The sequence below is a fragment of the Microtus oregoni genome, unplaced genomic scaffold, assembly GCF_018167655.1.
Source record: "Microtus oregoni isolate MIOR12 unplaced genomic scaffold, Mior012 000004F_ref0000308, whole genome shotgun sequence".
NCBI lineage: Eukaryota > Metazoa > Chordata > Mammalia > Rodentia > Cricetidae > Microtus > Microtus oregoni.
Window position 1 is genome coordinate 35,278,724 of NW_024543063.1, and position 16,406 is coordinate 35,295,129.

The 16,406-nt window shown below is 45.4% G+C and overlaps 1 protein-coding gene across 1 annotated transcript in view; it reads right to left on the minus strand.

Moving 5' to 3' along the window:
* Window positions 1-16,406, minus strand: part of Cdh13 (cadherin 13) — a 949,947-nt gene that overhangs the window by 497,611 nt on the left and 435,930 nt on the right. The window contains exon 4 of the mRNA XM_041650745.1: window positions 5,270-5,386. Coding sequence (XP_041506679.1) covers window positions 5,270-5,386 — 117 coding nt within the window. The remainder of the gene's footprint in view (window positions 1-5,269; window positions 5,387-16,406) is intronic.

The window sequence follows — 16,406 nt, forward strand, 5'->3', positions numbered from 1 at the left end:
ATCTAGAAAATTGCAATCTCGTAATTATTTGGTGGGCAGGTGGGTTATGCATCAGTCACACTGAGCCTATAGCCTTGGACATTCCTATGTAACCTTTCTGTGGGTCGACAGTCCTGCATGGCATGGGATGAATGAGGAAACCCTTCACACCTCAGCACCTTTCTCTTGATGGTTTTGTCTTTCCCCAGAACTAAAAGCTTTCCAGGAGACAATGGTGCACATTCTGGTTTTCCGAGGGAGGAGCTAAGGTGTGTTCTCCACAGCTGTGGCTATCACTAGCTTTCAGTACCAGAGTCACAACCTACTAGCTAGGTTCTAATATGAGCAACCTCTAGCATGGCCACCTAGAACGTCCCCATTTACACTGGTTTTCTGGATATAAGTGTAAGCAAAACCTTCCTCACTTAAAACAGTCCAGATTGGTACAATAAATGGCACTGACATGGCATAGTTCTCTTTAGCCCCACACCATCCTCTGTCAGTCTCTTTCTAGGCAATTTCCCCAAGCATCTTTCCTATCAATTAGAGGGCAGCTGGGGTCAGCCTAGGCTGTAGGTGAATGAATGAATGAATGAATGAATGAATGAACAAATGAGCATGAAGCTATCCAGAAACAATATTTATTGCCCCTTTAATTGCACCAAAGGCAATTTTGTTTTTCAGTTGACGACCCCTCTTGACTCACCGTGGAGAGAATCTCAACCTAGCTCCTCCACAAAGTGACAGTTTTCCCATTCGTGATGGGATACTAACATCTAAATCTCCCAAACTTCTGGGTGCTTCATGCAAAATAATTATCTTGCAAAAAGTCTGCCTTTGCTTTGCAGCCCCTGAAGGAAGTTATTTTCTTGACCTGGCCTGCTTGGTTTAATCTTTGATCTCGTTCTTTCCTCTCTGTCTTCTACGTTACCTCCATCAGCTCTACCTGCATCTGTCAGGCTTTTCTCTACAGAGGGATGGGAGAATACAGAGGCCTTCAGAGACCGCTGGGTATGGACCAAGGAGGATCTCTGGCCTCCACGTGTCACTGTCTTCTGAATCTCTCTGGGCTAGTGCACCTCTGGCTTTAGTATTACATATCAGATCACAGTCTAGGGTGTTCTTATTTGAAGAAAAGATGCAGTGGTGTGCTTGTTTGAATGGGAAGGTTTAGAAGGGGCGGTCTTGCTGGAGGAAGCATCACCAGGGTTGGGCTTTGAGATGAAGTCTCCAGTCACTTCTACTCCTCTCTCACTGCTTCAGGCTTGGGTTGCAAGACCTGCGCGCTCAGCTCCCTGTCCCTGGCCAATGCTCTCTCACTGCTTGCTGCCACACTTCCCTGCTATGCTGGACTCTTCTTCCTCTGGAACTGAAAGCCCAGATAAACTCTTCTAGAAGCTGCTTCTGATCATGGTGTTTTATCCAGCAACAGAAAGTAACAAAACTAGTAGCTATTAAGGAAGACCCTTGGTTCATTTTGGATCCCCTCCCCACAAGTGAACCCTGAAACAAGTCTTCTATTGTGGTCACTTTATTCAGAAGGCAGCCAGGCTACTCCTAGCTAAGTATCAATACTCAATGTGTGTGGCTAGATTATAATTCCATAGAGGAGAGCCCAGAAACTGAGGATCACAGTCTCAGGAGCATCTTACCCAAAAGGGAGGATGAGGAGTGAGTTCCTCAACACTCCTTGTTTGCCTTGGGTTCTGCTTCATGTGTGGATGAAAAAGTCTAATAGCTTTGGAGGAGAGCCTTTGCCCAGCAAGATGACCCAGAGCAGCTATACATGTGGTGTTAACTCTATGGTGGAGTTCCCTGGGAAAACTCAGGACACTGATGGATTCTGTGCCATCACTGGCCTGATATAAACACTTTGCTAGCAGGTTTTCCTGATCTTTCCCCATCTCAGTTCCTGAGTTAACTTTTTTGTGTTCCTCAGAGGCCCGATGTACTTGGCGTCTGTGAGTAAGTACTCTTGCTGCCCAGGAGGAAAAGTCCCTGCAATTCTACCTAGTTTGTGTCAGCCAGCATATATCGAGTATCAGCTCTAAGGCACCATGGGAAGACCTGGGGACTTAATGGCAGTGGAAATAGACAGTATCCTTGATCTTCTAGGATTAGAGATGCATAGAAAATACTAGTGCCTATTCATGGTTTGTCTGGCACTCCACTAAGCCCTTTCTTCTCATGACATTAATTTCTTATGACAAGAATTCCACAGAGATCCTCTTCTAACATGCCAAGTAGGGGAATGAGACTCTCAGAGATGAAGCAACTGGTCAAGTCACACAGTGAGTTAGCAACTGGGACCAGCTTCATGCCATCTTGCCTCTTGTCTAATACATGCAGGGGCTGCTCACACCAATCTGAGCCCTCTCCTGTGGGATGGGAGGCTCTTGCCGACGGGCACCGTGATGGCTGACTTGAGTAATCAATTTGATGCACCTGAGAAGATGGACCCTCGAATAAAGAATTGCCTCCATCAGATCGGCTTGCAGCCACTTCCGTGGGGGCATTTTCTCAACTGTTAATGGATCCAGGAGGACCCAGCACAATGAGAGTGGTGTCATCCCTGGGCAGGTGGTATTGGGCTACGTGCAAAAGAAATAGCTGAACAAGCCAGGGGCAGAAAGATAGTAAGCAGCATTCCTTTGTGGTCTGTGCTTCAAATGCCTTTCCTAGCTTCCCTCAATGGTGGGCTGTGGCATGGAAGTGTGAGCCAATTTCACCCCTTCCTCCACATGTGGCTTCTGGTTTTATCACAGCCACAGAAATCAATCTAGAACAGGCGCTCTCTTTTCAAAGGGATTCTTAATGAAGTGTTTGGTTTTGACATGTACTAAAATATAGGATGCATTGACAAGCGCATCAATGGATATCTGGCATGTAATAAAGGAGTTTTTTTATTTTTTTACTAAAATGTGAGTGCTGGGATGTAGCTGGAAAGCATACAAGAGCTTGCTGTAAAATTCTAAAAGCTGGTTTCGGCTGGCCTATGCCTGCGTCCCTCACCCTGGCCATACATCACACCTCACTGGGGTCTTTTAAATAACACCTACAAATGGTTCTGTGCATCAGCCTGGAATGGGTGGCCCTGGTATCTGGGTTAAGTGTCTTTGGGGACTGTGATGTATGGTAACAGGTGAAAACCCTATCTTCCCTTTAGGGTACCTAAAAAGGGCACAGGCTTAGGCCCTACTGCGATTTAGACAGGGCTTGTGTGTGACCACCCCAATGCTTCACCTACTAGAATGTAAATGTCATTGCAAGGCACACTGTAGACACCATCTGAGTATGGGGTTTGAAGCCATACCCTTGGCATGTGACTAAAATTAGGTAAGGTCCCTAGGCTAGAACCCCCATAATAGACCGCTGGTGGCAGAATTAGAAGAGGAGCTGTTGGAGGAATTGCACCATCTGCACTCAGTAAAGTGCTTGTCTTGTGATCATGAGGGCCTGAATTCGATCCACAGAACCCAGATTGAAAAGAAAGGCAGTATGGTGCAATCCCAGGGAGGCAGAGACAGGCAGATCCCTGGAGCTCACTGGCCAGCCAGCCTAGCCTACCCAATGAGTCTAGACCAGTGAGAGACCTTGTCTCAAAAACACAGAGTAGATGGTGCTTGGTGGGACAAGCCAAGGTTCTTCTCTGGACTCCATATGCGCACATGCACCCCCCCCCCCCACATGCACAAAAGTACAGCCATACTCATGAAAGTATGAATGTATAGATATATATTAAAAAAAGAGAGGCAGAGAAACCAGACAGTATGCACATGTGTGCTGCCTCTTTTTCATCCAAGGCTCCTCATGCTTCTTCAGCTCACCGAGCCATCACCTGATGCCAACACTGGGTCCTTCACAACTATGGCCATGAGTTAAACAATCTTCTTTTCTCTTTAAAGCAGCCCCACTCTGCTGTTTCATAAGTGTAATGAAAACATAGTACCATTGGTCTCCAAATTTATTAAAGATGTGGGGATTAGTCCCTTGGCAAGCAGAAATTTCCCTATTATTAAGCTGCATACGTGCCCACTCCCCTCCTAGAGGACAAGCTGGATTCTCTGCTAGTTATGCTGTATTTACCCCATCTTGATGGGACTGTGGCATCAAACAGGCTGTTTTCACCTGGTGAGTAAGTTACTAAAGCCATAGATCCTGGCATTGAGATCACTCATATAAGCCAGCAGCCATGTTCTAGTTGCATATTCAGCAAGAATAGTAACAGATTCAAATCTGAATATCTGCATAGACATTTCTGTGGGGACAGGAGGTACTGATGTGTGTTCTATGTAATTTACTTGAGGCCACTGTTCTGGATGAGGTCCAATAGGGCAGAGAAAGAGAATTGAGTCACTCGTAGCAAGGTACACATAATCAGAGTGATTTAAAATGGTTCAGATTTCTGAAAAACAGGACATTCACAGCAACCAATTATGGATGACTCAATACATCTCACCCAGTGGGTCAAAGATGCCTCTCTGCTTTGTTCCTTAAGGTAAATTACTCTGAAACAATATATTCATTTTAGTTCTTACTCCCCCCCCCCCATCCAGGTAAAGCCAGTCCCTTCTGCCAGTTCAGCAGAGAGCCCCTCTAGTTCACAGACAGGAAGTGGCCTGAGTTCTGAATCACCAAAACAGATAGTCAGATCATTAAACTCAATTTGCTAATTTCTTTCTTTCTCTCTTTCTATCTATCTTTCTTTTTTTTTCCTGTTTTGATGCAATGTACCATCAATACTATGGTCCATTTAACAGTGGCCATTTTCTCCTGGCGACTTTGCACTTCAGGCTCAAGCAAAAGTACTTCGGATCTAGTTAGTGTGGTTGAGTTTCTGTAATCTGGCTTTGTTTCTGGGAAGCTGCCCCAGCAGTAAACTTGGGCTGACACATTTTAAAAACAGGACTTCAAAAAACCAAACAACCAAACAAACAAAAGAACCCACAAATCTCAACACACAGCTGTCTGCCTATCCCCTGGACATCAGCTACAAAGAAAAAGCAGCCGGCTGTTAACAAATGACTTCTTAGAATATCACTTCAAAATTATTTTCTACTATGTAGATCCCACAGTTATAATATATGGCTGCCACTTTCTCACAGTCTTTTTTCTTTTTTATTGTGAAAATGATTGCTGAACTTCTGTCTTGATAAGATCATTTTGACCTCTTACCATGCAGTAATGGAGGCCAGTTCCAGCTAATTACAATGGTCACAGCCTGCTTGTCTTGGGCATGCTCATCCCCTAATAGAAACACTCTGTGCCATTTGTCCTTTGTTCAACTTACCTTGCCAACATCTCTGGGGAAGGGCTGTCTCTGGTTCTCTGGGATCAAGATGGGAGACACCACAATGGACCTCTTTTGTCTTGGGACAGGAGATGTCCTTGCAAATTTAAATATATCCTAAAAGAGAAAACAAGATGAACTGACTAAGGTCTCCCCCAGATGGGAAAGTATCAGCCCATTCTGGGCTCTTTGCTTTGTTGTGAAGGACACAACTGTCTAGACATTGTCAATTTTATTCTATCAAATATCTTTAGAACAACCAAGTGCATGGTTGGAATTGCACAAAAGTTGACACCATGATTCACAATGACAATTATTAAGCCAGTTAATCCCAGCTTCTGAATTATCTACCTAAATGTCACATTGGATTTGTACACTCTTCATGCTGTATGGACTGGTCTTAATCTGCCAAACAGGAAGGAGTCATCTGGTCAGCGACCAATTTCCAGCCATAAGCATGGCTCCCCGCATGGCCAGCTAGAGGGTTAGGGGTGAAGAACAGGGAGGGACATTTTCACATTCGCTTCCAGGCCTCATGAAGATATGGGTGATGTTTGCATACTCCATGATCAGGAGTGCCTTTGGGGATACATTTTCCAAGAAAGTGTCCCTGTTTCACTTACTGCAGGCACTGCCACAAGTTTTACATCTAAAAAAATCACTGTAATTAATTCTTGGAGAATTTCTACTATGTATTTTAATCATGTTCACCCCCAACTCCTCCCCTCAACTCCTCCCAGGTCTTCCTTCACCTCTTGAATCCCCAACTTCATGTCTTTCTTTTTTTAAAAATTCAATAACCCATTGGCTCCAATTTGAGGGGTTACACCTTTTTAATTCAAGAGCTGTATTCTACAAAGGAAATTTAATCATTATTTTACATCAAGGGCTAATGTCACATTACATAAAAAGAAGGAAACATAAAAATAAACATACAGAGACCCACAACATTATTAAGTTTAAGCTAGAAACTGCTGCCTGCCTACAGAGAGGTAAGAGAGGGGAGAGGGAAGCTAGAGGGGGGTAGCACAACCTTGATCTAATTAAAGGGCTGGAGAAAAAATGAGTTGAAAACAGAGCACCACTTTTAATATGTAAATCAATCTCATCAAATACCACATGCTAATTAAAATGATCTTCTGCATCATCAGGAAAGAATACCTCAGACTTCAATGCCATAGTCAGTTCCCATCAAGACAATGTGGTACATAAAAACTTCATGGCATCACTAGCCCCTGGTCCATAACAGTGTGTGTGTGTATGTATTTGTGTATATGTGTGTATGTGTGTGTGTATGTGTGTACATGTGAACCTGAATTTTATAGTTTTAAGAGAAAACATACATAGGAAAGTCAAACAAGACAAAAACCAGCTAAAGCTTTTGAATACCTCCACAAACATTCACACTGTCGATTTTTCTTGAGATATCGACCAGCAGTCTTGGGGAAAGCCGTCGGGCAATATTTGGTTATCAAGAGCCTCACAAATATCCACAACCCCTCCCTCTATGATTCCATTCTCAGAATACACCTGGGTGCTTAGCTCAAAGGAAGAAGAAAACTACCTAGAAGAACCCTTACTGAGGCAGGACACGCGAAAGGCAAAAGTACAAACCAGTCCAATGTTGAGCAGCAAGGATAAGATTAAACACCAGCCTAGTGTGGGGAGAGCACACCCCAAGCCCTTCCACAGAACGCTAGACTAGCAATACAGCGAGTGTGGATTGGCCAACATGGGCGCACTTAATGTGTGCCAGCCCTTACATTTACAAAACCCTCCCAGTAAATCTGTATCTCTCTTTGGCCAATGGAGAAAGTTTGGACAGACTATGTAGGAATTACCCCCAATTACATTTGCCTAATGAGGAGAAATAACGAATGTCACCAACTATATTCCTAGAGAACACACTGTTGTGTCCATTCTAGATTACATGACTGTCATAGAAGAAGAACATAAAAATATAAACTAAGGAGTCTACATAAAATGTGGTTGGTTTACCGAAACGGTGTTTCTAAGCTGAGAAAAAAATGGAGCTAGATCAGGCCACTTCATAGACCAGAATAACTGTTGCAAACCTATCAAAACCTTTTTCTTTGCAATAAGTTAGTTTTCCAAGAGAAGATGTGAGCTGTTATTTAACGGGGCATATATTCAGTTCTGTACAATGGAAGGCATCCTGGAATCGGAGCAGGCAGCAGTGTAAAATGCCTTTCATACCACTGCCCTGTGTACTTGGAACTGCGAGACTGATGCTATGTGGACTAGGTCCTGCGGAAGAGCAAAAGCGCTCTTAACCTCTGAGCCATTTCTCCAGCCCCGCTTACAAAATTGGTTCAATTGGAAAAGCATTTCCCTCGCAAGCACAGAGAGACTTCAATTTGATCTCCAGACCACACTTTAAGGCTAGAGCAAGAGTCGTGCACTTGGAATCTCGTCACAGGGGAGTGGAGACAGGAGGATCACTGAGAATCACTGGCTGGGAGATGCTGTCTCAGAGGAGCTGGACACCGTTCAGGATGACGACACTCAAGGTTATTCTGTGGCCTTCACATGCAGATGCACACACATGTGCACTTGTGTAACATGCTTACACAAACACACACCAATGTGTGCATGAGAATGATGGTTGGTTTCTAGGATGACAGTAGTTTCTGCAGGCAGGCAAAAACAGAACACTGGATTCTCTCTCTCTCTCCCTCTCTCTCCGTCACCTCCCTCCCCTGTGGTGTGTGTGTGTGTGTGTGTGTGTGTCTATTTATGAATGACAGTGGAAAGAACTAGCAAAGAGGCCAAAGATTCTGCTGCTTTACTGGGGGACAACAGAAAAATGGGACATATGTAAAATATGGGATACATGCAAATCTCATTTACAGTTAAGAAAACCAACAACTTCAAGAGCCGCACATGAGTGAATGCGTAGGGCAGCCCAGTGTGGAGATTTAAGGCGCCATGCATATGTAAGGGCTGGGTGATTCAGAGCTGTAATAGAGCCACAGAGACCTCCGTTCATTACGACAGTGTACGTGTAAATGTGTCCAAAGTGATGACAAAGCACCCTGTGTCCTCAGCAACAAACTTTCCATTGTTTGTGATGAAGGGCTCACTTGTGTCGGCAAGCCTGCTGGGGGCGATGCCATTGTTCTGGGTGCCTCCCCGCCCCAGCCCTGTGCCTGCTCCTGCTAGCCCATTCTTCCCAACACAGCAGCCATTAGGGATGCAGTACCAGTCCACCTCTCACCTCTCCCAGCTCCCCGGATGCAGGGGGGTAGGCACAGTAGTGCCAGCCCAGATGTAAAAAGCCAGAGCAAAGACACGGGACTGGGAGGGTCAGCGTGCATGTAGAGTTTCTTCACGGGCCTGTGTGCCAACTCTGAAGGTACCTTAGCAGCGAATGGAGAGAGAAACTGGGCGAGGCAGCCTTCTTCCTCCCATTTCTAAATAACTTGGCCTTTATTTCACCTTCCAGGGGCCGTTGCTCTGTTTCTGCCTTTGTCAGTTATGCGTGTGTGTCAGCAAAGAATGGTACGATTGTGTCTATCTGGGTTCTTTGAAGCCAGGTGCCTCCATAACTCCTTGCTTGTTAGGAAATTATCTTGTCATAGGAGGACATAGAATTTTCTTTCAAGTTGGGTAAAATGATGATGGCTGGTGGGATCCTGGGATGGCATGAAGCCATGCAACCACTGGAGACAGAGGCAACCACCATTGTCAAGGGCTGTTGGCGCCCAACAGGAGTAAGTGGGTAGAGGCCATCAATGCTCCGAGCTTCTAGGAGCATGTGCTTTCTAGAAACAATAGCTAGTGATGTCACAAACAACATTTCCAGTAAGGAAAGCCTTTGATAAGATACTTTGGTCACATAACTGTCACCCTGAAACTGGGGGCAGGGGAGTGTCAGGGATGGATATGGGTGGAAGAATCATGGGCAAAGAGCATCATACACTCATGTGATGATATCCTTACAAAACCTAGTACCACATATAATGAATAAATCACCATTTAAGCAAGAGAACAGAAACTGAGAATTTCCAGTGACTTTAGACAGATCAATATCTTGCTGAAATCATTTAAATATTTGTTTGGTGACCCTCTTCCAGAAGTGACCATTGTGGAAATGACATATTTTGCCACACTTTAGCTAGCTGGACACGTGAGCTATTGCTCTGGGTGATATCATCAGGTGGTGAGAGTTGGCGGGAGCTGGGAGACCCCAGTGAGATCCTTTTCCTGAGAGACCTGTTTGAGAAGAACCCTTCCTGGTCGCCACATTGGTATCATTAGTCTAGGCCAGGCATTCTTAGATCATTACTTGGGAAACTGATAATTTATCTATTTTTAGATGGTATTCATTGTAGAAGGAAATATTTCCTTCAGTTCCTTGTGTTCCTTTCATTTTCATGGAATAAAAAATACCACAATATTAAGAAGTGAGCCAATGTGTGAGTAAACACTCTCCTATGTGTGGCTGAACAACCAAGCATCAAACATGGCGTGCTGATGAGGTACATTTCCAGGGTCCTAGGACTGTGTTGTTGGACTTTGGTATATACATTTAGGAGGGAGAGGAAGTTGCTGACACCAAAACAGTTAATAACACAAAGAAGTTATGGGTTTTTCGGTGGGTGTCTGGGATTTGAGTGGTGACTCTACAAGTTTCTACTCAGAAAAAGTCCTTTAAAAAACACGACCTGTCCCTCACTAATATTGTGTAAGTGCAGGCGTGACCAAGGGTGAAGTCCCCAGCACCACTGAGGCAGGGAAGGCCCAGGGGGTGTGGTTCTTGATAGTGTTGCTGACCTCAGCAGGGGCGGTCCCTCCTGGACCCTGACCTTTCCGTATGACCAACTTCATCTGTGTTTCTGCTCTCCACTCTCGTCTCGAACATCAGTTCAAGATTCTTTCTCCAGAAAAAGGGATGCAAAGGAGGGGCCTGGGGCCGAACAAAAGAAGATAGGGGGACAGAAGGAAAAGGCAGGCCAGCATTGATGGGGGCGAGAAAGCAGAGAGAGTGGGCAGCCTGAGATGGTTTGGTTTGAAGAGGGTGGGGAAGGAGATGCCAGGCCTGTCCAGCACAGCAGCAGCTCCCCAGTCACCAGGAGAATCCTCTACACAACCTGGGTAGGGGTGTGAACCCTGAAGTTCCCCCCCTGCTCAAACAGTCTCTGTTCCCCGACGCTCATTACACCAAGCCCAGCACCATGTTCTAAAAGTTGGCCTTACATCTCAAAATGCAAGGACCACAGCAATGGGCCCTAGATGTTGTTTCTAAACAGCCGACTTCCTCACATCCGAGCTGCCGGTTGAAAAATAATCCAAAGGCTCCAGCTTCGGATAAAAATTTGCCAAACAACACATCCAGGACACAATTGCCTCTGAAATATTTCATGAAGCAGGAAAATAACAACCCAATCAAGCCCGGCTCGTTCCACTGGAGGTGAAAAATGTTTTAAGCATATTTAGATTCTTTAGTCAGAAGTCCATTGAACCACGTGCAGCGGTGATGAGGATATAATGGAAAGAATTTTCCTCAATCTACTCTGGCATTGATGAAATATTCATGCTAAATAGCTACTTCTCAGCACCTGGAGGGATCCGCTAGTGCTTTACAAATGGGCTTGTTTTCCTAATACACACAGAGCCCCTTGCCTCGACAGCTGAATTAATCCGAGCCTGTGTTCTAGGTGCAAGGAGGTAAACTCCAGCAAGGCTGCTTTCCATGTCTGCCAGAGTTCAGAGCAGGGAACCGGCCTGAAAGGACAGCCCTCTCATAAACCCTGCCACCTGACTTCTATGACCCGCAGCGGCACAAGGGAGGAAGGTTTTATTTGGCTCATGGGTTCAGGTTCCAATCCCTCAACGAGGGGAAGTCAGTGCAGGAACTCAAGCAGCTATAGTCATGTTACAACCACGGTCAAGAGCAGAGACAACGCTCAGCTGGTTTCTATCCCTCTGTGCAGCTCCAGGACCCAGCCCGTGAAACAGAGCCGCCATCCTTAGTTAAACACCAAGACCTCCTTCCAATGGATAATTGCACAGACACGCCCATAGGCCCACTGATCTGGACAATCCCTCTATCGAGACTCCCTTCCCTGGCCTTCCTACTTTGTGACAAGTCGGCATTTTAGTCCAACCATCACACCCACCCCTAGGAGAATGATCCACCGAAATTCAAGTGCGTATGTACAGAGTGTTGGCCATGGGTTCTCTCCATGACAATCACATGGAGCTATCCGCTGGACCCTCAGGCTTTCTACATCCTCAAAAGAATGGAGTCTGCTCTAGCTCAGCCACCCACATTCTGCTCCCGTGTCTTCAGCTGCAGTTAGAGAACAGTTTGGAAATGCCTTCTCATTGCTTCCGGTCAGGGCAGACATTTTCTTTCATGCTCTCCAATATGGCGTGGCAAGCCTGCACCATCTCGTCCTATTCTAAAGGCTCAGGGTGACTTCGGGGAAGAGGCAGTCCCACCTTTCACTTATCGCCTGATGCTTTTGTCACTGGAATAGAAAGGACATCAGGAGACCACGCTGGCTACCGCTGTCGACAGTGGCACTACTCGGCAGTGAAGCGTGACATCACAGGTGCTAGCTCAAGGGGACATTTGGATAATAGTGACGATGGAGCTGGGCTATTATGGAGTGGATTCAGAGGCAGTGTACAGCTTTATCAACGGTGCAATGGTCCTGTCCTCTGCGCTCCTCCAGAGCGGCATGTCTCTTTCTCAGACATAAGAATATATCTTAAAAGGATTTTTATTCACTTGTTTGTGCACATGTACCATACATACATGTGGAGGCCAGGGGCCAATCGCCACAGTCTCCACTCAACTGCGGGGGTCCTAGGGTTCAAATTCAGCCTTGGAGGAAAGTGTATTGACCACTGAGTCATCTTCCCTGCCCAAAAGGAACTCATTGAAGGACCCACTCTCTGGATTTAGTCTGTTTTCAAATTCCTCGTTCTCTCATCTTTTCTCTATTTGTCAGTCCGTTTGGGGTCTTTTTCTTGATGCTAATGGCTGCAACCTCTAAAATGAGAAAGCTTTTTCCCAGGGCTGGCAGGATGACTCAGCAGTTAAGAAAACTAGCTGTTCTTGCAAAAGGCCTAGGTTCAGTCCCTAGCAGTCATATGGCCGTTCACAAGCACCTTAACTCTAGTTCCAAGGGCTCTGATGCCCTCTTTTGGGCACCCATTACTCATGTGGCATGTGGTACAACACACACACACACACACACACACACACACACACACACACACACAAACATGCATACAATTTGCCCCACCAGCTGCCAAAGTCAATCACTCCCTTTACCCAAGCAATTTTTAAAGATTCTCCATGACGGGAGATCAGAGACATATTCTCACTATTTAGGCTAAACAAACCCTTCTTCTGAGCCCCTGCATTTCTTCTATGTCACAGTTGTCTTGCCCACATCCCTGGTACAGTTCCCACTACCTCTTCTCTTGGAGACATTTTAATTAAGACACCAGGGTTGCCGTAACACACTGGGGCGATAACCTCTTTTATGTAACTCTCTTCAGCGGAGCCTGGAATCGGCAAAGTGTCTTTCATCTCCCTGTTCTGTCTCCCTCTCCTCCTTTTGTTCTATGTTTCTTGTTGGATCACAGGTCCTCACATTTTAATTCAGCCCCATCTCTCTTCCACACGATGCCATTTACATTAATAAATTCATCTCCACAATGATGGGCGCACTGTCGCCTGTCTTCCCCACGTCATTGATTATTGCATCCTTTGAAGATTCAAAGGTGCGTCAGATCTACCATGAAAAAGGACAAAAAAAATAATAAGAAAGAAAGAAAAACACATTTGATATTCTCCCACATCTGAGTCTTCTCTGTGCCGGGCGGTTTTGATGTTGAGATGGTAAAACAATTGCTTAAAGAAGAGGGTGCATGGAATAAATATTCAATCGCTGTGTAATTCGCATTCTTCCCTAAAAGGCAGAAGGGCCCTGCTCTGCTTTGGAAGTCATGCAGGCAATGCAGAAACTGTTTGATGACTGAGCTCTGAAAATCTTCTCTGGGACCTAGGGAGCTATGTCTGCATCCCAATTGCTCTTTGAACCTATCTCACAGAAAACAATGGCTTGGTTTCATTTGGTTTCCCTTCCATACTAAGCTCCTGAATGCTCAACACACCTTTCAGACATCTTGCGAACCAGGGGCTTCCAGGCAGCAAAGAAAATAATTTTGAACTTGCTATGCGTTAGGCCTGGGCTTTCCAAACACCTTTCTCCTCCTTTAATCGATATTTACACTGTCTTTGGCACACGCCATTGTACTCCCACGCTCCAGATGAGGAAACTGAGGCGGGGGAATTTTGAACATATAGCCCAGGCACACACTTTGGAGAGTGGAGGAGCTGGGGACTGAACCGGAGACATTTTAATCTGTCATCTGATAGTTATCTGCTCTGCCTCCTGAATCCTGAATAGCTTACTTTCCCTTTGAAAATTTTAATTCCAGAAAGAATTTTGCTCCAGATCTCTTCCAGAGAAAGGGTCACATTATTGGTGATCTGGTTCTTTTTGAGTTTACCTTGTCCTCCATGTTCATTGTTACTATTTGGGTCTTAGCCAGTATCATCTATTATTTTTATTTTATGTATTTAAATGTTTGACCTGCACACACATATGTGTGCTATGTGTGTGCAGTGCTCAAGGAGGCCAGAAGAGGGCACTGATTCTCCTGGATCTGGGGTACCAGTTGTGAGTTCCCAAGCAGGCACTGGAAACCCAGTCTACAAAAGTAGTCGGTACTCGTAACCACTGAATCATCTCTCCAGCTCAATATCCCTCCTCTGTTTTCCATACAGGGTCTCACTATATATCCTTGGCTGTCTTTGAACTCACTATATAGATCAGCTTCACCTTGAACTTACAGAGGTCTGCTTGCCTCTGCCTCACAGAGCTGGGACTAAAGATATCTATCACCAGTCTTGGTGCCAACCTAATTTTTGCCTGGAAAGCAACATAGCCCTTCTAAGGGAATCTTGGCATGTGCCCTCACCCTTGTATTTTTAACATTTTTTCCTCAGCAACCAGAGTCCTATAAAAACTTAAGCTGGGTGACACCATTCCCTGTGCTTTAGCCTTCAGTGGGATCTGCTAGCACTGGAGTAAAACAGGTAAGTTTCAACTGGCCTGTGGTGTACTAGGCAAGGTATAGCATGGCCCTGTCACCCCAAAGTCCTTGAAATCAGTGCTTCAGTCTAACTGGAGGTATCGTGGTGGACATCAGATCCAGCTCCATCTCAGAGCACATGCACTGGCTGTTTCCCTCCTCTGGAATGCTTTTCCCCAAATATCTACCTCGTTTCCCATTGCTGCGATTGGTGGACTGCAGCAACCACAAGGGCTAAAATAGTACGAATTTCTTATAAGATGGTTGTGAGCGCTAGATGCACTGGCAGTCTAAAAGCAATTTGTGGGCAGGGGTGGGTTCTTATGAAGGATATAGAAGAGCTTTCTTAGACTCTAGAGGCTGTCTGCACTCCTGGGCTAACAGCCCCATCCTCCACCGTCAAACCTAGCAGGCAGTGTCTTGATCCTTCTGTTGCTTCCCATTCTCTCTTTTGAGAAAACTTATAGTTACCTTGAGCCTCAGAACAATGCTGAATACTTGAAATCACAATCTTTAACCATGTGTTTGTATGTGTGCATGCATGTGGGGGTCAGATGACAATCTCAGGTATTATTTCTCAAGAGCTATGTACTTTCTTTGTTATTGTTTGCTTTGTTTTAGGACAGGGTCCCTACTGGTTCAGAACTCATCGATTAGTTAGGTTGGCTAATGACAGAGCCCAAGATCTGGACCTCCATCTTCTACTGAGGTTATCAACATACACCACCTCACTGGCCTTTTTCACGTGGCATCTGGGGAGGGAACGCGGGTCCTTGTGCTTGCATGCAGACACTTTACTGACTGGGCTGTCTCGACGGTCCCTTAATCTCTTTTCGTTTGCCCTAGGATTGAAGCATGTGGACCTCGGTTGGGGAGGGGTATCGTTCTTTTAACTACAGTCATTATTTTTCTCTTTATTCATATCAACACTCAGAGAAACCTTACTCCGTGAGTCCTGGCTGGACCACTGCATTCAGCGTTTACCCCTAATCTTCCACAGTCTGTTTTTCTCTTCCACACACACTAACCCATTACATGTAGCCTTACTTCCTTCATTATTCCCCTTCTCTGCCAGAATGTAAATCTCACAGGCGCGAGTCACCAACCACCATCCAGCCCAGCGCCTGGCATATAGTAGGTGTTCAATAATGCCTGGATTTGTGGATAATAATAACTTAATTTCCATCCTTTACCATGAGTTGAAATACAAAGGATCTTAATCATATTAGGAGATGAAAAATGAGGACGAATGTAATCAACCGCGATTCGCTGAGTGCCTATTATGTGGTTTCCATTAGTTAAATGGTGTGTGAAATACAAAATTGCATCCGAGGAGGTGTCAGGCAGCCATTTATTGTGGTGAAGGTTGTGCACGGCATGAAACCCCTGGGGGAGATCGGCGAGGGCTAAAATTCACCCCCCCTTTCTGCACTTCTATGTCCATGGGTACTGGGTCCCTTAGGGGAATGCCTGTCTTGAGTGACAGGAAGGCTCTGGGGGGTGTACCCTCTGTTGGCACCATCCAGACATTGGGAGCTGATCCTAAACCATAACTTCAGTTACACACAACAAGGTTAAGTCATGAAGAGGGAGGACTGAAGGGAGATGTATTTCAGATTGGGTAAGGATTCGAGAGGACTATAGGGCTATCGATCTCAGTGAGGAAGCACCAGTCAGGCTCTGTTGCCTCCTGCCAGACAGAAATACCTTGCACTGCATCTGGCCATCTTGCTTTTCTATCCCTGCCTTTGGCATGGGAGATGCCATGTGGCATTAGGAAATCTGCAACCCTTCTCTGAACAATGGTTTCCTCTCCTCTGAAACATGTGGTCACCCTGACTACGCAGAGAAATCATCCCTGGGCCTAACACACTAAGTACATCAACATCCCCAAACTTTTGATTTCCCTCCCACATTGATTTGTATCCATAGCACCTGTTACTATCCAAGTGCCTCATGTTTTACCTAGTGTTATTCTTGCGTCTGTGCCCCTCCT